This window comes from Mytilus galloprovincialis, chromosome 1 (assembly GCF_965363235.1).
Source record: "Mytilus galloprovincialis chromosome 1, xbMytGall1.hap1.1, whole genome shotgun sequence".
Taxonomy (NCBI): Eukaryota; Metazoa; Mollusca; class Bivalvia; order Mytilida; family Mytilidae; genus Mytilus; species Mytilus galloprovincialis.
The window spans coordinates 59,276,718-59,300,505 of NC_134838.1; the positions used below are offsets into that span (position 1 = coordinate 59,276,718).

Sequence of the window (23,788 nt, forward strand, 5' to 3'; positions counted from 1 at the left end):
AAAATTAAAAATCATACAAGACTAACAAAGGCCAGTGTTTTTTTGAAATCTCAAACCCCCTTCTTAATACTCCCACTGTTAAACAAATTGACGCCCTCTCCCTCTGACTTGTCAGAGAAAAGAGCTTGCCATATGTCCGTCTGTCTGTCTGCCTGTCCGTACGTCAGTCCATCGGTCCTGTTTTTTGTCATCGCAACTCCTCTCAAACCACACAACAGAATTTCATGATAATAAGGACAAACTAAGTAGATTTGCATATCGGCAAGAAATTACAATTGCTTTTTTTTCTAGAAGTTACGCCCCTTTGAACTTATCCTCTGAAACCACACCACAGAATTTCATGTAACCTTGTAGATAATAAGGACATACTATGCATAGGTGGATCCAGGGGGGGCCTGGGGGGCCCGCCCCCCTCCCCCTTTTCGTGGAAAAAATTTGGTTGATTATATAGGGAATTACTGAAGCATGACTGGAGCGCCCCCCCCCCCTTTTAGGTAAGTCAGCGGGCCCCCCCTTAGGAAAAGTTCTGGATCAGCCACTGCTATGTAGATGTACATATCAACAGGAAATTATGATTCATTTTTTTTTCTAATACAACATTTTTTTCTTACAGTTATTTTATTCCTCCAGTGACAATGTGGGGACGTGGGGCATGTAAGCGCGCTCACTAAGGTTCTTTAATTTTATTTCTCCACGAAAATATTTGCACATTATTTGGGGTTTGGCCAAAGGAGTATGTATTTGGTCATTTTTAGAGTAAAATGATAGCCTTGGATCCTGGTAGCTTGGATCCTGGCTGACTGTTCGACAGAAGAGCCAGGCGGAATACAACCTGGTTTGTCAATAGGATATTAGGATGTTACGAATTCATTGCAAATGATTTTTTATTTTATATTTGACATGCAAATTAAAAAAAAAATAGGTATATTGATTAACATCGTGAATCATTTCAGTTAATTAACGATTGACAACATGTTAGATTTAGTAAGGTTGCCGGGCTATAAGAAGGTGTGGCACCAGATGGGGTTCATATCGGGAGTATGGGGCATTAAGCAGCTTTTGAGATCGAGGGACTCGTGAATATTTTGGTCTTTTTGGTTGTACATTTTTATTGTAGGAAATCTGGTAGCGGCAATTTTTAAGCTTCTTGTCCAGAAAATTCAGTAGGCTTTATATTAATACATAAAATTGAGAATGGAAATGGGAAATGTGTCAAAGAGACAACAACCCGACCATATAACCGACAACAGCAGAATAGAATATATATGTCAGCCCTTCATGTCAGAATAAAATGGTCCGATAATAGCATTTTATGATTAATAGAAATCGTTTATTAATAGTACCTGGGGTTTTCAGTAATGATGTAGCCTTTTAAAGCCGACTATATGGTATACGGTTTTGTCATTGATGTAGGCAGTAGGTTGCCTATAGTTGCTTACATGGACTTTAATTGTACTTCGCGTTGGTGGATAGTTGTCTCATTGGCAATCATACGGTTTATTACCACATCTCCTTATTGTATATCAAGGCCGTAACTAGGCATCTTATTTTAGTGAGGCAAAATAATTGAGCCGAGCGAAGCGAGGCTAAGCGAGGCGAAACTTTTTTTTTGCAGGGTATGAAATGAATGGTGAAAAATCCTGCATTCTAGGTATTTTTAGAGAGTTTGATAATGTTTTGAATTTGGACATTTTTCATATTTTAAGACTTTTAACTACTCACACCAAATTTTTAACAACTTTATTTAAATTTATATGTAAGATAATCATCCAAATATCACTGATTTGAGTCTGCTGCCAGAACATAAAACAAATATCGATTCAGTAGAGTTTGCCAATTTGTCTAAGGCCGGTTCAGTCAAATCGTTTCAGAATCATAATTTGGTCTGCTGATATCCTTATCGCGATGAACATGGAGCATGGCAAGACCGCACAATCTCTCGCCACTCATGCATGCTCTTTTCCAAGTTTTCAGACGTTTCGGGGCAGTCTGTGTTTCTAAAGGTAGCACATTATCATCAACACAATGATCAATGTCTTCTTCCAATTCATTCTCCATCAGCAATTCGGTAGCAGCATCGGTAGAAACAGTTTTGTTTGCAAAAGGGAATTAAGCTTTCCTGTAAGCACCATCATACAGTCGTAGTTACAAAACATTAAACTCGCTTTTACGCTGACAAAGAGTAGACAAACTATGGATAGAATGAGATAAGATACATGTATGTATGATTCTATCTATAGAGTAAGTATATATGATATGGGTACAGGGAAATGGAATCGAGTTTTTGACGTTTACATGTAGTTCCGTAATTTCAAATTATTTCTGGAAATAGTTGGTGGTATTTTAGTTACAGAATCTATAAATTTTTGGGTTAGGGGTTGAGGGTGTCCGATTCCGAAACCCCGAATATAAAGAAACGAAATTCCGTAGTCCCGAATAAGTAAAGACAAAATCCGGTGTTAAAGGTTCTGCCATTCCTCAATAATATCAAATTGGAATATGGAATATTCTTTTAATTTTGAAGGTTAAAGAAACATGGATAAAAGCTAATCCATGCATGAAGTCATGTTTCATATTATTTATATTTTATTTATCTGTAAAGAGAAAGATTAAAGTTCGTGAAATGATTACGTAGACAGGACTGCCTCCTTCCGAACACCAGTACTTGATTTGTCAGTCTACTTATCCTAATGAAGTTATATGCAATACTCAGACTCTGTTCCCAAAACAAACCTAGTTTACTTGAACTATTCCTTCTTTACCTTCAGTGTCGCTTTTCCTTTTTCTGCAAGAGCCTGTTTTTAAGTAAAGATCCATGATGATTATCGTTACTAGGTTAATGTAATCGAGAAACATCACCCGTTGATATGCTGAGTTATATCCAGGAAGAATAGTTAAAAAGGAATGATGACAAGTTATAGAAATTAAGGTTGAGACAGAACAACAAATGACTATTATATTTATATATATGTATAAAAAAAAATAATCAGTGTCGAAATTCGAAATTTTAGTGAGGCAAATGCCTCACTTGCCTCAAGGGTAGTTACGGCCTTGTATATACCTGAATAATCCAGTCGTAATATTCCACTGACCAACGACTATTTCATTAACCTCGTAATTAGGAGAGATCAATTATTTTGAGGGACTGAACTAGTCGGGATGTTTTTTTTATATAGTTTCCGAACGAAAGTCCACGTCAGTAATAAAAATAAAACTGGGATCCTGTAAACATGCAATTTTTGTTTTGCTTTTTTTAGACGCATTTGCTGTAATCAATGGATTAAAATTACTTAGGTATATATTCCACATGGAGGTACTCCGACTTACAGGAGGATTATACACCGAAGAAGAACCCGAGCGCCATCTGTCGTCATAATGATCGTTAGCATAATACAACGATGACATTTAACACTTCGACATTTCACACATCGACAATTCACGAATCGACAAGTCACATGTTACAAGTTACAAGACATCAATATACAAAAAGACAATTTACCAATAAAGAATTTTGAAATCTACAAGTTACAAATTGACAATTAACAAATGAAGAATGTTGAATTTTGATACAAAGATACATGTTACAAATCGACAATTTACGAATGAAGCATTATGATGAAATTGCACAGTTACAAGTAACAAACTGACAATTTACCGATTAAGAATGTTGAAACTACAAAGGTTCAAGTTACAAATTGACAATTTACGAATTAAGCATTATGAATTTCACAATAACAAGTTACAAACTAACAATTTACGAATTAACAATTTAGAAATTGCACAGTTACAAGTTACGAATTGACAAGTTACGAATTAAGAATTTTGACCCCGTTGGCTTTCCATACTTATGCCCGTCAGACAGTTATCAATTGATTTCGACCTCATGTAATGGATCAGTGAACCAGAGGTGGGGTAATTGTAATCATTAATCAGCGGTAATTGATTACAATTTTCCAAGTAATCAGTGTAATTATTAAACACCAAAACATCTGATTAAATGAAATTTGATTTAATCAATAACTTTTCAAAATCCCTTGTAATCCTGATTGCTTATTGATTACATTCTGATTACAATGAAAATAAATCTGAGTGAACAATGTTAATTTTTGGTGATCAAGTCCATATCTAAGATACTATAAGCAATATGTCTAGTATATTAGGTGTATGGAAGGACTGTAAGTACATGTCCAACTGGCAGGTGTCAACCGACTTTGACCACATTTTCATGGTTCAGTGGTCAAAGTTACTTTTTGAGTTCGAGTCTTTTTTCTAATACTTTTTGCAATAAGACAACTATATTTGGTGTATGAAAATAGTTTATGATCTTTATCTCAGTCGTGCAGGTTTCATTTGACCTTGACCTCATTTTCACGGTTCATTGCTCAGTGTTAAGTTTTTCTGTTTCGGTCTGTTTTTCTTAAACTGTAAGCAATAAGTCAACACTATATTTGTTGTATGGAAGAATTGTTAGCTGTACATGTCCGACTGACATGATTCACCTGACCTTGACCTCATGGTCAATGTTTAATTTTCTTGGTTAATGTTAAGTTTATGTGACAGTTCTAATAAAGCTTTATATTTTAGACTATCAACATTATATCAATGATTAGTAAAGAAGGCGAGACATTTCAGCATGTGCACGCTTGTTGTGTTTTGGTCCGTTTTTCTTAAACTATAATATATTGGACTGTTTCTTTTATTTCACATTATTTAAAGAGACATGATAGAAAAATACACTCTCTAGAATGAATAAAGCAAAATTTTAAAAATATAAAAGCATACACCTCAACCATGTGTTAAACACATATACCTGGGGGAAACTGCACCAAGTACCTTAGAAACTTCAAATTTAAAGACAGAAAAAAAAATCGTAATGATTTTTATAATTTGGTTATTTAACTGATTGTTGATTTACTCTATCTGTATAATATAGTCATCAAATATTATTGAAAACAAAACTTTACGACAAAAGAGATGATTTCAGTTTTCCAATTGTGAACTTTCCATTTCTAAGTAACTACAACCCAGCAGCACCTGCATACGGTGTATATATCTCCCAATTGATACGATACTCCCGTGCTTGCATTTCATATCATGATTTTCTTGATAGAGGGCTGCTGCTTACAAGGAAGCTATTAAACCAAGAGTTCCAAATGGTGAAGTTGAAATCATCACTTCGTAAATTTTACGGACGCCATCACGAGTTGGTTGACCGTTATGGAATAACAGTTTCACAAATGATATCGGATATGTTCCTTACGTCGTAACTACAATCCCCTTCCCGTTCATGAATGTGATTTACCGAATTAAGACTATTTACCGGATTTTTAATCATGTAAGCAACACGACGGGTGCCACATGTGGAGCAGGATCTTCCTACCATTCCGGAGCACCTGAGATCACCCCTAGTTGGGTTTTTTTTTTGGGGGGGGGGGGGGGGGGTCGTGTTGTTTATTCTTAAGTTTTCTATGTTGTGTCATGTGTACTATTGTTTGTCTGATTATCTTTTTCAGTTTTAGCCATGGCGGTGTCAGTCTATTTTCGATTTATGAGTTTGACTGTCCCTCTGGTATCTTTCGTCCCTCTTCTAACGTCACTGATTATTTTTTGTAGACGCGTCTGGAGTAAATAAAAAATCCTAAACCTGGTATCTCTGATGAGATTATTTATACCCAATATTTATTACATTCTAGATCTTAATATTGTAACAAACCGCCGCCACAGGCCGAGTAATTGTGGAAGGGTCTGTTGACAAGTTTTGGGGCTCTCGTCAGGAATATTCTGCATCTTGGGGTTTTTCCTTTTCCTACCTCTAAAGACGAATGGATGCCAGGCAATGCACTCATATTTCTCAGTCCATAAACGATAAGTTCGAACGTATATTATATTTATTATTACATGTTCATATTATATACACGGACAAATGCAGAAATGCAGACGCTTAATCAGTAATCAGTTTTTCGGGTCATTTAGGTCACTCAGTGTGGTGGGGGATAACTGCCGCTATATTTACATTTCCTTAAAAATACTTCATCTTATCTATAATACTAAAATTACGAGGTCCAATTTGTCAGCCGTCATCACGTAAAAACGACGAATCAAAGAATTCAACTTTATATACAACTAATATAGTACAAAGGTGTAGATTGAAAATTACACCACTCCAGGCCCTTTTGTTTTCCACGTAATTAATATTGCAAATAATTAGGAAGTTCCGGGTCGAGTCCGATACCGATACCAATAGTATAATCACCTGTTACCTATTACCTTATCTGTACGTTCCGCATCTGACAGGCGCACCACCAAACGGTGTATTCAGGATTAATATGCTATATACACGGGTCATAATCACAGGGTTGACACTACTAAATTGTCAAATTGTTACCTATTGTAGTATTTTAATCCGTAAGACTTTCTAAGATAACAATACGAATACTAAAAATCTGGACTAAAAATAAGTTTCAATTTGTTAGCGGGCATGACGTAAAACAGCGAATCAAAGAATTCAACTTTATTTATAACTAATATAGGACAATGCTGTTGATTAAAAAATACTCCATTCCAGGACCTTTTGTTTTCCAAATAATTAAAATATTACCAATAATTGATAAGTTCCAGTTCGACGGGTTCAAACAGAAAGATTTGAAAGCAGAGAAAATTGTGTATCTTTTAATCGGCATGACTTTATCAGATGACAGTACTAATACTAAGATAAGGCTTGGGCATAGTTATATACTTTAATTCAGTCACGGACCCGCGATATCACGGGTATGTTCTAGTATTATTAAAGCATATTAACCTGCTTGGCTTTTCTGTTGGGCTAGGTCTAGTAAAGATAAACTTTCAGGTTGCAAGTTAAGCTACTAGTTAGGCTTGAGCTAACAAGTTATCCGCCATTTTACTGAGTGGAACCTTATTTATATACTTTTGAGATCCCTGAAAGCCAATAAAAAAATAAGGGATCTAGCCAGGGATCCCTGAGGGCCAATGAGAACCCTGTCAGGACTGACAGGAAAATGTCCGATAAAATAGGGGCTTGACAGGAAAACCTGCACATTTAAAAATCACATGTAAAATGGACAGTAAATTGCCTGTTCTTTAATTATTATACAAATGGGCCAAAGTCCTAACTTTTCCTTTATTTAAATTTAGCAAAAGAAGCTTAAAACTTCGTTACTAGACTTGTTTACAATTTCTAGCCGTGCGTAGAACTAGCAGACGCCGGGAGTACTGATACTAAATTCCAGCAGTAAACTGGTTACAATATAATCCCTAAGAAACTAATCTTTAACAGATATAAATAATGAAGCCTTAATAAAACTATTAATGTAAAGACTTATTTCTTACTCTTATAGAATACTTAAGAGATTTAAGATACATAACGACAACGACAAAAACACTTCCCACCACGGTCACATGACCTGCAAAACGGCTCCCCACGGAGAAACAACAAAAATGCCCTGGACCGATAGTAAAACTTAAATATTTCCTTACTGAGACACTTTCAGGACTTATAATGGGTTGAAATATAATCTCAGGTATATGCATATTTGTGCCAGACACCTTACAATCTATGAAAAATATGTTATGCAGTAAAACGAGTTTGGTAAACAAGTGGAAGGGGCACTTGCCAAACAAAATGCATAAAGTTAAAAAGTTGCAAATATAACAGTATGTCCAATTCAAATAAATGTTCATAAAGTCAATAATATTTCTGTTGCAGGCCATCATCCAATAAAGTTTTCATCCATCTGTAGTTGACTTATTTCGTCTGTTGGCATAGTAAATTCCAGGTTGTAAAAATTATTAAATGTTATAATTGTCCAGTTGTTACAATATAAACACAATTTTGCTAATACCAAAAGACAAAGTACAACAATTTCTCCTTGTGTCAAAAGATAACACTTTTACCTGTTAACTGCACTAAATAATGCGTGTTATAATTTATGTAATTTTACTCCCCAACTAGTGCGAGAAAAGCATATTTCCGTTAGTTATATTATATGCAAGTACTAAAGCTCTCAAGATGACAACTGAAAAGGTCTAAAGATGATAATAAAACCACTTGATTGATAAAACCTTATTGCATATCTCACTGATTAACCCATTTATCAATTATCCATTTAATATCTTTATTACAATCATCATGTATATAACTGTAAACTTTGATAAAAGAAAATCAAAGTCTAAATTTATTTGATAAAAGAATAAGAAAGTATAGGTATTTCTCCTTATGACGAAAGATAAAACGTACACCACAGTCGACAAGGAAAGCATATTACCGTAAGTATATAAAAAGCTGCATGTTCTATTTAGATTCCAATTTTAAAGATGAGGTTTAACTATTTGCTTAACAAAAAAGGACTTGGTGGTGTGGTTTAAGTGATTTTTATAAGGGAATCTACGAAAATTGTTGTAAAAACAGCCAATAGATTGTTCTAAGCGAGACACTTTGGTCTGACGAATAAGAAAACTCAGATCATGAGACTTTTTTTTAAATTACAGCTAATTAAAGTTTGATATAAAAGGATTCTGATTGCAAGCACTCTGATGCTCTGAATGCATAAGAGATTTTTGTCGAGCATGCAACTTTTGTTGCAGGAATCTCGACATAGGGATAGTGACCCGGCGGCGGCTACAGCGGCGGCGGCGGCGTTAGCTAACTTCTTAAAAGCTTTATATTTTAGAAGGTGGAAGACCTGGATGCTTTATACTTTGTATATAGATGTCTCATGTTACGAAGTTTCCGTCAGTCACAATGTCTAATGTCCAGATGAAAATGAGGTCAAGGACTGTCCTTGACCTCATTTTCATGGTTCAGTGACCACTTGAAAAAAAAGTTTTTGTAATGTTGAATTCTCTCTTATTATAAGTAATATGATAACCATATTTGGTATGTACGTACCTTGCAATGTACTCATGCCCGTCAGACAGTTTTCACTTGACCTCAACCTCATTTCATGGATGATTTACAAAGGTTAAGTTTTGGTGGTCAAGTCCATATCTCAGATACTATAAGCAATAGGGCTAGTATATTCGGTGTATGGAAGGACTGTAAGGTGTACATGTACAACTGGCAGGTGTCATCTGAACTTGACCTCATTTTCATGGTTCAGTGGTCAAAGTTAAGTTTTTGAGTTTTGGTCTTTTTATCTAATACTATATGCCATAGGTGAACTATATTTTGTGTATGGAAATAATTTATGATCTATATGTCAGTCGCGCAGGTTTTATTTGACCGTGACCTCATTTTCACGGTTCATTGCACAGTGTTAACTTTTTGTGTTTTGGTCTATTTTCTAAAACTATAAGTAATAGGTCAACTATATTTGTTGTATGGAAGCATTGTTAGCTGTACATGTCTGCCTGACATGGTTCATCTGACCTTGACCTCATTTTCATGGTTCAATGGTCTTGGTTTATTTATCTTGGTTAATGTTAAGTTTATGTAACAGTTGTAATAAAGCCTTTTACTTAGGACTATCAACATACTATCAATGATTAGTAAAGAAGGCGAGACATTTCAGCGTGTGCACTCTTGTTTTAAAGTTAATGTCAAAGACATGGACTGGTATAAATATTTGGGATTTTTGCATCTCTTGTAATATACGATAGATGCATCCTTTGACTCTTCAAATGCACAAACATGAGTCAAGACCTCATCAAAATTACATAATTTGAAGTTTTGATAAATCGTTTAAAGTAATATTGGGGAAGAGGGTTTTGTGCTTGAAGAGAAATCCATACAACTTGAATTACACTACATAATTGCCTTGAAACTTATCATTGTCCACCTGTCCTTAAATATAATGGTAAGGCCACTGGTATGAAGCTATATCTAAAAAAAACTGTATATGAGTACAAAAATAAAAGAAAATAACAAAAATACCGAACTACAATGAAAATTCAAAATGGAAAGTCCGTAATCAAATGGCAAAATCAAAAGCTCAAACACATAACACGAATGGATAACTACTGTCATATACCTGACTTGGTAAACACATGTTTAATCCACCATTTTCTACATTTGAAAATGTCTGTACCAAGTCAAGAATATGACAGTTCTTGTCCATTCGTTTTTGATGCGTTTTGTTATTTGATTTTGCCATGTGATTATGGACTTTCCGAATTGATTTTCCTCTAAGTTCAGTATTTTTGTGATTTTACTTTTTTCTTATGTAGAAAATGATGGAATAGAAATTACAATTGACACTTGTGATACTAGATAATGGATAAAAGAGGGACGAAAGATACCTAAGGGACAGTCAAACTCCTAAATCGAAAATAAACTGACAACGCCATGGCTAAAAGTGAAAAAGACAAACAGACAAACAATAGTACACATGACACAACATAGAAGAGTAAGCAACACGAACCCTAACAAAAACTAGGGGAGATCTCAGGTGCTCCGGAAGGGTAGGCAGATCCTGCTCCACATGCGGCACCCGTCGTGTTGCTTATGTGATTAACATGAATATTGATTTACTAGTCATGGCATCAAATGATACTTATATATCTACCATTAAAAGACTTACCGATAATATTTTTAAAGCGTGCTGATATTGATTGAGGCAGCGAACGAATTCCTAAAGTTTTCATGTTGTGTCAATATACATAAAACAAAGACAAGATATTTATGTAAAGATTATCAAGATAGCCATGGTTTGAAGTTATCATTTGAACTTTTTAAATGTGACAAATTTTGAACATTAAACAATTTTCATATTTTTATATCTCCTGCTACATATCAAGATCATAACTTTTTATCATTATTTGAACATAAGAAATTGTTTCTTGCTTTTGTTCCAATTAAAAACTTTCCGTTTAACTTATGTTACCCATGTGTCTCTGTCTACAAATTCTGGGTAAGAGCGTTTTAAATGAAGATTCAAATTAATCAATACTTGGTTTGTTCTAATTTATAAAGTGATATTTTTCACCTGTTTTTGGTCTCCCAAGCAAATTATTTGTGCATCACAGGACATATTTTTTTTTGTGACAGCCAAAATAAAACCCGAAAAGTTAACACTGATTCCGCTAAAGTAAAGCATGTATCAATAAAACCCACATATATTTGTTTTTAAATCACAGCAAAATCACTTGAAATAAATGCATTATCCTTTTATATATTTTCAGCTGTTGTATTATATTAAGATGGCATTTCCCCAAACCAGAGGGCAAGCACAAGTGCCTAAACCATGTGAGTTATGTGAAACAGACACAAACATTAAATGGAAATGTGTACAATGCAATACACTTATGTGTGATAAATGTAAGAACATTCATTTAAAAGATCAAACTTTAATCGGACATGATATTGTTGATGCCTTTAATTCAGTAGGTGGGAAAGACATAGAGCACTGCATAATCACCGACAATATTCCATGCCAGAGCCACAAGAAGTTCAACTGCATGTTTTGTAGAACATGTGACCGCTTCGTTTGTGCAGACTGTATTGCTGCCTTCCATAAAACACATGATCTTGATTCTATTGACACAGTGTGCGATGAAAGAAGGCAAAATCTAAAACAACTCAGATCGAGACTGTTTGAAAAGGTAGCACGTTTTGAAACAGAAGAAAAACAAATCCAGGATTTAAAAACTAAATATATCAATTTTCTTGCTGAATCAGTTGAAAAAATTAACAAACATGAGCAGCTGATAAAAGTTGAAGTCAGTAAATATGCTAATGAACTCAGAACACAAATTGAAAGTGAAAGGCAAAGGATAGAAAATTCTATGCTTGAAAAAGAAAAACAATGTGAAAAAATGAAGGAAAATTTGCTACAAAAACAAAGCGATATACAAGAAGTATTAGAATCAAGACATGCAGTTAAAGTTTTTACTGCTCAAAAAGAATTTTGCACCAACGAAGATTTAGATGCCCCTTTCGAGACACTTTCTGATGAAACAAAATGTTTTATTCCTCAGGATAATTTGAAGAATATCTCCTACTTATTTGGATCACTTCAAAAGACAAATCTACCAAAGGGATCGCCACAAATTTCTTTTGAAGTGATCAAGAGCTATACTACAAATTTGAACACCGTAGAAAAGGTATTGATACTTGATGACAAGTCAGTTTGGATTTCAAATCGTGTGTCCTCTTGTTTACGTAAAATAAACACTGATTTAACAATCAAAACTATAAAAGATATTTCTATTCAGGTTTATGACATGGCACGGAAAGTTAATAATGATATCTTTCTGTCGTTGCATGACAGTACTAACGTCTGTCTGTTAACAACTAAGAAAGGAACGATTAAACCTTTCCTATTTGTTTCGCCACTGAGAACATGTGGTATACATGTCTCAAAACACAATGAGATAATACTAGGTGTAAAAGACATGGGCTGTCCATTCAAAGTAACAGACAAAAGTTGTAGAAAAATTATAATCTTTGGAATGAATGGGAAACAAAAACAGTCTTATGAATATGATAAACATAAGCAGAGACTTTTTACTATTCCTGTTAGAATCACAACCAATGTTAACAATGATATACTTGTTATAGATAGAATATCTGTTAAGGATTGGAGGGTGGTTGCTATAGACAGGGAGGGACAGGTGAGATGGGAATATCAGGGAAATCCTCAGGTCAATAGAGAGAAACTAATTTATCCTATAGATATATTAACGACATCGGAAGGACATGTTTTAGTGAATGATGTTATAACCAATACCTTACACGTCTTGTCTGTAGAGGGAGATATACTGACATTTTATGCTATGAAGGATCAGGGGATATTTAATGAATTTTCGATGGATATTGATTCCAAGGGACAGCTATGGGTGGGATGTCATTCAGGGAACGAACAGAGATCAGATGCTAGACTACATGTTGTCAAGATGGGTTTTTAATCCAAATTAAACACAATTTAAAAAAAATAAACATTTTAAATTCATGATTTTTGTCGAGCCTGCGACTTTTGTCGCAGAAAGCTCGACATAGGGATAATGATCCAGCTGCAGCGGCAACGGTGACGTAAGCTAACTTCTCAAACGCTTTATATTTTAGAAGGTGGAAAACCTGGATGCTTCATACTTTGTAAATAGATTCCTTAATTTACGAAATTTCCGTCTGTCACATGTCCATTTTCCTTGGCCTCATTTTCATGGTTCAGTGACTACTTGAAAAAAAGTTAAGTTTGTTTGTAATGATGATTTCTTTCTTATTATGAGTAATATGATAGCTATATATGGTATGTGCGTACCTTGCATGTCAGATAATTTTCACTTAAACTCAACCTCATTTCTTGGATCAGTGAACAAGGTTAAGTTTTGATGGTCAAGTTCATATCTCAGATACTATAAACAATAGGTCTAGTATATTCGGTATATGGAAAGACTGTAAGGTGTACATGTCCAACTGACAGGTGTCATCTGACCTTGACCTCGTGTTCATGGTTCAGAAGTTATAGTTAAGTTTTTTGTGTTTTTTTCTATGTTTCTTATACTGAATGCAATAGGTCTACCATATTTGGTGTATCGAATAATTGTTAGATGTACATGTCTAGCTGGCAGGTGTCATCTGACCTTGACCTCATTTTCATGGTCTTGTGGTCAAAATTAAGTTTGTGAGGGGATTTTTGTCTAATACTTTATGCAATAGGTCAACTATTTTTGATGTTTTTAAATATCTTATAATGTTCGTCAGTTCGCAGGTTTTATTTGACTTTGATTTCATTTTCACGGTTCATTTCTTAGTGTAAATTTTTATACGACTGCTAAAACATTTGCGATCGTACATTTGTATCACGTCGTCGTCGTCTGCGTCGTCCGAAGACAATTGGTTTCCGGACAATAACTTTAGTATAAGAAAATAGAAATCTATGGAATTTAAACACAACATTTATATGATCACAAAAGAAAGGTTGGGATTGATTTTTGAGGTAATAGTCCAAACAGTTTAGGAATAAGGGGCCAAAAAGGGCCCAAATAAGCATTTTTCTAGTTTTCAGACAATAACTTGTGGAATGGTGTATTGATCTCTCTGAAATTATATCACAAGTTTCCATACCACAAAAGTATGGTAAGAATTGGCTTTGGGTGTGTGGGAAGGGTGGTGGTTATTGTTCAAACCGTTTTGGATTAGGGACAAACAAGGGGGAAACAAGGGTGTCCTGGTTAATGGACAATTACTTAAGTACAAAACATAATTTAAAAGCAGTGTTTGGGAGGTATTTCAAACACAGCATGGTTTGAATTACCTCCCTTACACTGCTTTTAAATTATGTATAATGAAATATTGTATTGTCCTGAGTTGATTAGCTTTTAAATGTTGATGAAAAAATGTTATTTTTAGATATTAATATAAAAAGTTGCTGATGAAGAAATTTTGTTTTTAGATATTACTATTTAATGTTGCTGATGATTTTTTTTTTAAATTTTAGCCTTGACAATGATGTCATTTTCTATTTTACTACTTTTGTGATATATTTAAATGGGTTTTAATGGTTGCAAAGTCCTAGCTGTCTATTTATTTTTAGAAGTTACTATCAAATACTGATGAAGGAATTTTATTTTTAGATATTACTGTTAACTGTTGCTGATGATGGTCTTTTAGTAGATTTATAAACATAAAGTACAGGAAATTATATTAATAATACTTGAGAAATGTGTGACATATAACATACCCATCCTTATACTACAGTATTCGTATTTATTAAGCTGGTGCATTAGAGTTCCCAGGAACTGAAAGATGTTATCCCTGTTATGTTCCTGTGAAAGGGCTTCATTTTCCGACGAAAAAATAAACATGATATGCATATAATAAGGCATTCCGTTCATAAAAATATCTGTTTGTACAAAGGAGAAGTTAGGTGCCTTTAAAAATATATCATAATTCATTGTAAGTAAGGCTAACAGCCATAACATGTTTTTCATTCTTAGATTTCTATAAAATGCCATGAACTTATCACTTTTTGATGCATCTCTTCAGTTTCAATCAGTATGAGAATAACAGAAATAAATACCTAAATGGGAGAATTTATGATGGACTCCTTCTGGATTGGCAATTACTTCTTCAAACAAAATATCTTTACGTCAGGGAAAAAAAATGAATTGTAGAATAATATAAAATGAATTGATACAAAATTCAGAAACCACTAGTTTTTACCCCCCCCCCCCCCCCCGACTTTAAAAACAGAAAAAAAAAAACATTAATAAGGCACAAAGTAAAGAAAAGAAAAAAGGTTCTTTAGTGAGTAAACAGTAAAATAACGAAAATACTGAACACTAAGGAAATTCAAATCGGAAAGTCCCTTATCAAATGGCAAAATCAAATGCTCAAACACATTTGTGTTATGGTCTTAACCACTATAAAACAAAGAAAAACAAAATGGCATTTAGAAAAAGCACGTAAGCAAAAATGAAAGACAAGAATACAAAAAATTCCCACAGCACAACCACACATTGGCGGGATACACAAGTACCAAGTCATGCATAAAGGATATTAATAAAAAAATGGACTAAACAGTAGAGGTTAATAATTTACAAAGACAAATGAGGAGAAATGCTTGCATAGCATCAACAAAGTTATGACGAAAGAATACAACAACTGAAAGACTGATGGGACAAGGCAATAATATAGCAGTGATGTTTTTGAGCTTATTTTAATAAAAAATTAACCAAACTGACTGATCAAAGCGAAATATAATTTTTAATATTCCAGTTTTATTTATTTTTGAAATTCTAAATATTCCTGTTTTATTAATTTTTGAAACAGAAATAAAATCATACTTGAATTTTTTGACAAAGATTGTAGCATTCAAAAATTCAAATTGTATTTCTAAATAAAATTCAACATGCATGACAAAATGTACTACCCAATACAACATCACTACAATGCATAGGAAAACATACACAAATTCTGATATAACATATAATTTCATAGTTGTAGCATAGAAATGTATCTGTGCTTCATACTAAATATGTGTGCCAATCAACATTTTACAACTCTTTAAAATTACAAAAAGGAACATAAAATTACTAAATAAAATGTTAGTTTACTTGTTGCTGAACAAAATTCAGTACCTAAACTGAACAGGTTTAATATGCTTCATAGGAATTGCATATACATCTTGAATTAAAATTTTATTAGCTTCACTATACAACAATCGACAGATACAGGCCCTAGTGTACGTTATTTATAAAAAAAAAATAGGGAGACAATTATTTACACATTTTTGAGATTAACTTGGAGTGGCCTTTCAAAATTCATAATCAACTTTAACACTAGAATTGATATCAGACAAAAATTATTATTTTTAAATGTAGAGTAAACATTATGTCAGATTTTTTTATAAATGGCCCAAATCATGTTTGAATGCCTTTTTAAAGGTAAAACTAATATCAATAAATACAAAAACTACAGGTTAATTTGTATGCATAGGTAGGACTTAATATTCATTTTAAAAACTGTTAATGTGGATCAAGTATAGACAAGTTCTTTTTATTTTCCTGGTTGACTGACATCGAAAGAAAATAAAGAAATGTTATTAACAAACAGCTAAGTAGATTTTTGTCAAGGAAACAGGTATGGAGGATAAAACACTATTTTTATTCGACTGTGCAATACTTTTGATTTACAAAATAATGATGCAAAATTCTTATATGAACACACAGCAGACATTTTGGTTCAGAGGTCACAAGGTCACATTACAACAAGAATAGGAAACACATGTATCACCTGTACTAATGTATGAAACTTAATGATAAAAACAATGTTCATATATAATCAGTGCATAAGGGTGACAATATTTTCAAATGATATTCACTAAGGAATGCTGATGCAGGACTCAAAGTATTTGTACCACTGAGTCCAAAACCAATAGGCTTCTTCCTAAAATAAAATGAGAAGATATGGAATGATTGCCAATGAGACAACTATTCAACAGAGACCAAATGATGTAGATGATAGATACTGTAAGTCATTGCATGGCCTTCAACAATGAGCAAAACCTATATCTTAAGGCAAGCTTAAAAGGCCCCACCATGACGAAATGTAAAACAATTCCCTATATCTTCCACATTTGTATAATTTTCATATAAAAAGGTACAGTTGAATGGAATGACATATAATGAGATTGCTATCTGGTCTTTCGATTTTTTAAGGACTATACACGTGAAATTTGTCCTCAATTTCACCAGAGTTAGTTTTTTTCACACACCCATTTAATAGCTATAATAGAGATACACTTTTTTTAAACTCTAATATGAATAGGTCTGTGCTTTTTTTTTTACAAATTTTACCCATATCATTTTGTTTTTTTAATTATTGAAAAAAAATTCAATTGCCCGAACAACGCTTACGTAGATCAAACATTGAAACTGATGGTCAGATTTCCTGATAGTTTAAAAATAAGATATATCTTGGACTGCTGTTCGATTATTGTTATTATATTGTCCGTTTTGCTTCTGATTTTAGATACGTGGTGTTTTCAAGCGAAAACCACTTTTTAACATTATTGTATCCTATAACTTCAATGTTTGTAGTTACTGTCATGTTTTTTCATCTCACAGGAGCGAAATGAAAATCCATTCTTAGGGACATGCCATAAATCATTACTACCCAAATTCAAAGTATTTTTCTTTGTTGTTGCAGAGGAGATGATATTTTGTGAGAGTGCTGGAATTTATATATGTATATATATTGTAAAACTTAAAATCATGTCTTTGATTATATTATAGACCAAATTTGACATATCTTAAATCAAACAAAGATGGCATAAAAACAGGTTGTGATCAATTATTATTTCAGAAATTAAATTGTTCATTTATACCAGGCATTTTAAACCCAAGTATGATATTTTTTTTCAAACCACTGCAGTGGGGGATTCCAAACTGTGTACATTTTAATAAATGGAATTAATTAATAGGTTCGTAATTGGTCCGAGACCACAATTGTCGTCCCTTGATTTTCGTTGTTACAATTGTCGTCCCTTGATTTTTTTCGTTCTTCACGAATATAGTCCCTAGTGTTGACAGTGGGTTACTTGCCAATGTTTTTTATACCCCTTCCAAATTTATTTCTCCATGTTGTATGCCTCAAATTGCAAGTAGGGGGTGAAATTACACTGTAAAAAAATTTGGGTCCATAATTTTAAAAGAAAGTAGTGATTTCGTCCAGCTGAAAAAGGTTAAAAATTAGCACTTCGGAAGCTGTCAAAAGATTTCAAGACGCCCTAAACATAAAATTGTCCATATTTTGAGTTAGAGCCGATGAAGTTTTCTATAATTTTGATATAATTTGTCCCAAAAGTAGTACAACACACTGTAAAAATTTAATTGAGAAAGCGCAGGTGGGATTTTTTTAATTTTCATTTATGTTCTAAAAGAAATGCACTACGAATTAATTGTGGTCTCGGACCAATTATTCAGTTTATTGTTAATTTCTTCAAAAATGAATTTCAGTTTATTTATTACTATGTTTACTTTAACACATTTGGAGACTTATATAACAACCATTGAGAGGTTTCTACCTATATCAGTAAAAGAGGGACGAAAGATACCAAAGGGACAGTCAAACTCATAAATCTAAAACAAACTGACAACGCCATGGCTAAAAATGAAAAAGACAAACAGAAAAACAATAGTAAACATGACACAACATAGAAAACTAAAGAATAAACAACACGAACCCCACCAAAAACTAGGGGTGATCTCAGGTGTTCCGGAAGAGTAAGCAGATCCTGCTCCACATGTGGCACCCGTCGTGTTGCTTATGTGATTACAAAATTTTAATCCGGTAAATAGTCTAATTCGGTAGGTCACATTCATGAAAGGGAAGGGAATTGTAGTTACGACGTAAGGAACATATCCGATATCATTTGTGAAACGGTTATTCCATAACGGTCAACCAACTCGTGATGGCGTCCGTAAAATTTGCGAAGGGATGATTTCAACTTCACCATTTGGAACTCTTGGTTTAATAGCTTCCTTGTGAGCAGCAACCCTCTATCAAGAAAATCATGATAGGAAATGCAAGCACGGGAATATCGTATCAATTGGGAGATATATACCCCGTATGCAGGTGCTGCTGGAATGTTGCTACTTAGAAATGGAAAGTTCACAATTGGAAAGCTGAAATCATCTCTTTTGTCGTAAAGTTTTGTTTTCAACCGACCCTCATTGTCAATTTCTAGATGTAAGTCAAGATATGAAGCCGACTTAACTGTATCTGTAGTATCCTTTATCTCTAGTTCGATGGGATAGATGCGTTCCACATAGTCACCAAATTTTGAATTGTTTAGTGAAAGAACATCATCTATATAGCGGAAAGTAGAGTTAAAGGATATTGCTAACTTCTTATCTTTCTTCCTAAGAAGTTCCTGCATGAAGTCAGCCTCTGTAAAGTTGACACATGATTTAAATATCTGCATTTTATAACATCACTATCAATGAAATATTTACACAGAATTACATCAAAATAAAACATCTTTCATGTATTTTGTAGTGGCTATTATGAATCAAGATGGCATTTTCCCAATCTATACGACAAGCACAGATACCTAAACCATGTGAGTTGTGTGAAACTGACACAAACATTAACTGGAAATGTGTACAATGCAATACACTTATGTGCGACAAATGTAAGAAAATTCATTTAAAAGTTCAAACCTCGATCACACATGACATTGTTGATGTGAAAAGATCAGAAGCTAAAACAAAAATAGAACATACGATTATTACTGATAACATTCCCTGTCAGATTCACAAGAGGAAGTTGAATTGCATGTTTTGTAGAACATGTGACCACTTAGTGTGTCCAGATTGTATAACTGCTTCTCATAAAATACACGACCTAGATTCAATTGATACAGTGTGTAATGAGAGAAGAGAAAAACTGAAAGATCTAGAATCCACATGTTTTGAGAAGTTCACTCTTTGTGAAATAGAGGACAGTAAAATAAAGGATTTTAAAGCAAAAAATGAGCAACTTTCAGCTAAATGTGTTCAGAAAATCAATCAACGAGAACAGCTGACCAAAGATGAAGTCAGTAAATATGCTAAAGCACTTAAAGAAGAACTGGAAAGTGAAAAACAAAGGATAGAAAAATATATTGCAGAAAAAGAGAAGCATACAGAAAAAGTAAAGGAAACTTTGCTAGAAAAGCAAAGCAATATACAAGAAGTATTGGAATCAAATCAAGCTGCGCAAGTGTTCAATACTTTTTCAGAAATCAGGAAAAAAGAAATTCCAGATGTATCCTTTGATGCCTTTCCCGAAGAAGCAAAGGATTTCTTTCCTACAAAAGAAAATTTAATGAACATTAGAAACTTATTTGGATCACTTCAGAAAACAAAACTCCCGAGTCGATTACCACAAATGAATTTAGATGTTATCAAGAGTTATACAACAGATTTAAGTATGGTGGATAGAGTGTTAATTCAGGATGACAAGACAGCTTGGATTTTTAACAATGATATACCTACTCTTCGTAAAATAAACATCAATGACAAAATCGCAACTGTTAAAGATATTTCAGTTGAAATTTATGACATGTCACTGACAGACAATAATGATATTCTTATGTCTTTTTGTAACAGTACTGCTGTCAATCTATTAAAAACAAAGACAGGAGAAATCGAAATGTTCCTTTCTGTGTCACCACTGATACCACTTGGCATACATGTCACTAAACATAATGAGATAATATTAGGCGTTAGGGACAGGGGTGATGTTTACAACCCTAGAAACACAAATTGTAGGACAGTTATAATCTTTGGGATGGATGGGAAACAAAAAAAAATCATATGCGTTTGATAAACATAAACGGAGATTGTTTACTCTCCCTGCTAGAATTACATCTAATGTTTACATTGGCATACTAGTTATAGACAGAACATCTGATTTGGATGGGAGGGTGGTGCTTCTTAACACGGAGGGGCAAGTTAAGTAGACTTACCAGGGGAATCCTCGTGACAGTGTGGTAGATAAACCATTCAACCCTTTAGATATAGTAACAACATCAGTAGGTTATGTTATAGTGACTGATATTAGTAACCATGCCTTACATGTCTTGTCTGGGGAGGGAGATCTACTGGCATGTAAAGTTTTGAAGGATGAGGGGATTATATATCCTATGTCATTAGATATTGATACCAAGGCACAAGTATGGGTGGGATGTTTATCAGGGAATGAACAAATAACAGATGCCAAACTGTATGTCATGAAAATGTATTTTTAATCCAATATCAATTTGAAAAAGTATGCAACTAATAAACACTTAACTATATATGTTATCTGCAACAAAAAGTACTTTAAGGTCAAGGAACAGTAAATGGGCTATGTCACAGATTTTTCTAAAATTTTGCATACAACTTTGACTTGTTGAACAACAAATGAAAATCGAAAAAATAATGCATTCATCTCTTTTATTATCTGAACTATTACAGATTTATTTCTTTTAATATGAGTGAATATTTGTATAGATAGCACATAACATCGGCAAAAAGTCTTCTAAAATTTGGTGTTGTTGAAACTTAAAATTTCTGTTTTAACGACTTCGTTTTTTGTCTAATAATCAATTTGTGACCTTGTTGGTACAAAACGTCAAAAATCAATGTTTTACGGCCTGTAACGCGATGACATTACGATTATTTCGACGTTTAGTGGGATATTTTCACAAAGAACATGACTGTAAATGATGTTTACGGTAAAAACGACGTCGGTGACCCTATCTTTATTTTGCACCATTAAAAATGAAATTTATGTATCAACAACATATAGTTGTTTAAGAAAAATCTATGGAGTAAAATTAGAGATTTTATGATTTTAAGACAAATTTTAGAAGGATTTTAGTCGATTGTGTGTGCTTTCTATACAAATTTTCATCCATTTTGATAGAATTCAATCAGTAATATTTCAAATGATAAATAGATAATTGTATTATTCTTTCGATTTTCAGTTGTATATATAAAAAAAAGAAGATGTAGTTCATCGAGCCAAAGTTGTATGCAAAATTTTACTGAAATCAGTGACTTAGCCAATTGACATTTTCATATTACAGGAGTATTTACTATAAAATAAAAGCTAGCTATATATAGGGAAAGGAATAAATGATAAAAGAAGTGTGCAAGTGGTAGTAACTGAGTTCATTAATCATCCTGAATGGGGATGGATATCTACTGACACGTAAAGTTATGAAGGAAAAGGCAATAATAGTAATTCATTTGACGGTTATGGTTGGAGTATGGTTCTCTCAGTTATGCAACAATGATATAGGCATTTATGTCATTCATCAGGTGCATGTAGTTTATTTTTTAATCAACATGAGATTAATTAAAATCTTTTAATTATTTTCTATCTATGACTTTTGTACTTTTGTTATGTGTTTATGTATGCATATATATACCTTATCGGATCTGGTAAAAAAAGAACTAATACATGGTAAAGGAATTCTAAGTATATTATATACATGTATATATAATTTAATGTAATTGTTTTTTATGAGGATGAATGTGAATAATCTTCCCTTTTGTAAGTTTATCAAGAGTTTAAACATACACTCAAATTGTGTACTACCCTTGCCATGACTTTAGGACTCCCACAGATTTCAATATGACTGGTATGCATATGCAAATTTACTGGTAACATTCCCAAGTTATATCTCTACGAGATAAAATATAAAGATCATAACTGGGAACCAGTGCGTCAACAAAATTAATTTTCTATGAATATCATATATCTCCTCAAAAGAGGCGTGGTTTGAGAAACATCTGTATTTACAAAGTGCAACCTACAACTTGTATAAATGTCATCTAAAACGAGCACAATGATCAAAAGATTCTTAAGTTAAGATACTGCAGAAACAATTTGTTTCAAACACATGGAAAGAAAGATGCAAGGACAAATTAAAGATATTACTATATGCTCGCAAATCTTTTTTTAAGGAGAATAAAACTCCTTCCAAGGAAGATGAATGCCCAAAAAAGAAAGTTGAATGCCTTAGAATATTTGTGAAGTCATGCAATTATCCGTTACTTTAATAAAAAAACTTTAGACAATTTTCTTGTTACAGCTTTTACATTAATGCTAGCAAGACAAATCTTTGTTTGGCTTGCTTGCTTTGTTTGTATCAATGTTTGCTCAAGCATGGCAATTAAGATAGGCGGGGTTTCAGCTTGTATACATCATACTTAAATGTTTGAGGTTAAGGACACTAAATTTTAAAACATCACATGACAAATATTCTCACATGTTTCCTTACCTGTAAATATACAATACAGTCAGGATTCTACTTCGTCAAAATTATCTCCCCATTACGGCAGTTCATTTTCACAATCGTAGAAATGGAAACCATTTTTTTTTCGAACATATGCATTTTCATCATCCAACTTAAAGATTGTCGTCAAATACTTTTAGTAAAATAGCTATTCGAACACACCTACTCTGATTTTGTGATTCATTGGATAGGTATTTCACTTGACCCCTACATTTCATCTTTTAGTATTGTGATTTTTTTATGTTATAAAGTCAACCTGTAGCTTTGCTATATAAAAATGATAGAATCTCAAGCGAGATGATGTATCAAATACTCTTCCTTTGTACGTTTTCAAGACAAAATATTCATCTCAAACACACCCTAACATAAAAAAGGTGCACTCGATTTTCTCTTTTCGATACAATTGTTGCCCATTTATTGGAATTTTTTTTGAGTTACATAAATGAAAGGGCAGACACGGAAACAACTGAACTAATAGATTAATATGTTATAAAAAAACAATATTAAGTTTATATTTTTCTTTCATTGACCAATTATTGTATTTTTACAGATGAGGAAAC

The 23,788-nt window shown here is 33.3% G+C and overlaps 2 protein-coding genes across 2 annotated transcripts; both read left to right on the forward strand.

The window, feature by feature from the left end:
- Nucleotides 1-8,197: 8,197 nt before the first annotated feature.
- LOC143079988 (uncharacterized) lies at nt 8,198-14,371 on the forward strand. The gene is made up of 2 exons (XM_076255629.1): nt 8,198-8,283; nt 11,137-14,371. Exon 2 carries the CDS (start codon nt 11,155-11,157, stop codon nt 12,859-12,861), a length of 1,707 nt encoding a protein of 568 aa, XP_076111744.1. The 5' UTR covers nt 8,198-8,283; nt 11,137-11,154; the 3' UTR covers nt 12,862-14,371.
- A 2,057-nt stretch (nt 14,372-16,428) lies between these two features.
- Nucleotides 16,429-22,309, forward strand: LOC143079993 (uncharacterized). The gene is made up of 2 exons (XM_076255640.1): nt 16,429-16,537; nt 19,457-22,309. Exon 2 carries the CDS (start codon nt 19,475-19,477, stop codon nt 20,765-20,767), a length of 1,293 nt encoding a protein of 430 aa, XP_076111755.1. The 5' UTR covers nt 16,429-16,537; nt 19,457-19,474; the 3' UTR covers nt 20,768-22,309.
- The last annotated feature ends 1,479 nt before the right edge of the window (nt 22,310-23,788 follow it).

Coding starts and splice junctions, on each gene's coding strand:
- LOC143079993 (XM_076255640.1), top strand. CDS start 19,475: ATGGCATTTTCCCAATCTATACGACAAGCACAGATACCTAAACCATGT.
- LOC143079988 (XM_076255629.1), top strand. CDS start 11,155: ATGGCATTTCCCCAAACCAGAGGGCAAGCACAAGTGCCTAAACCATGT.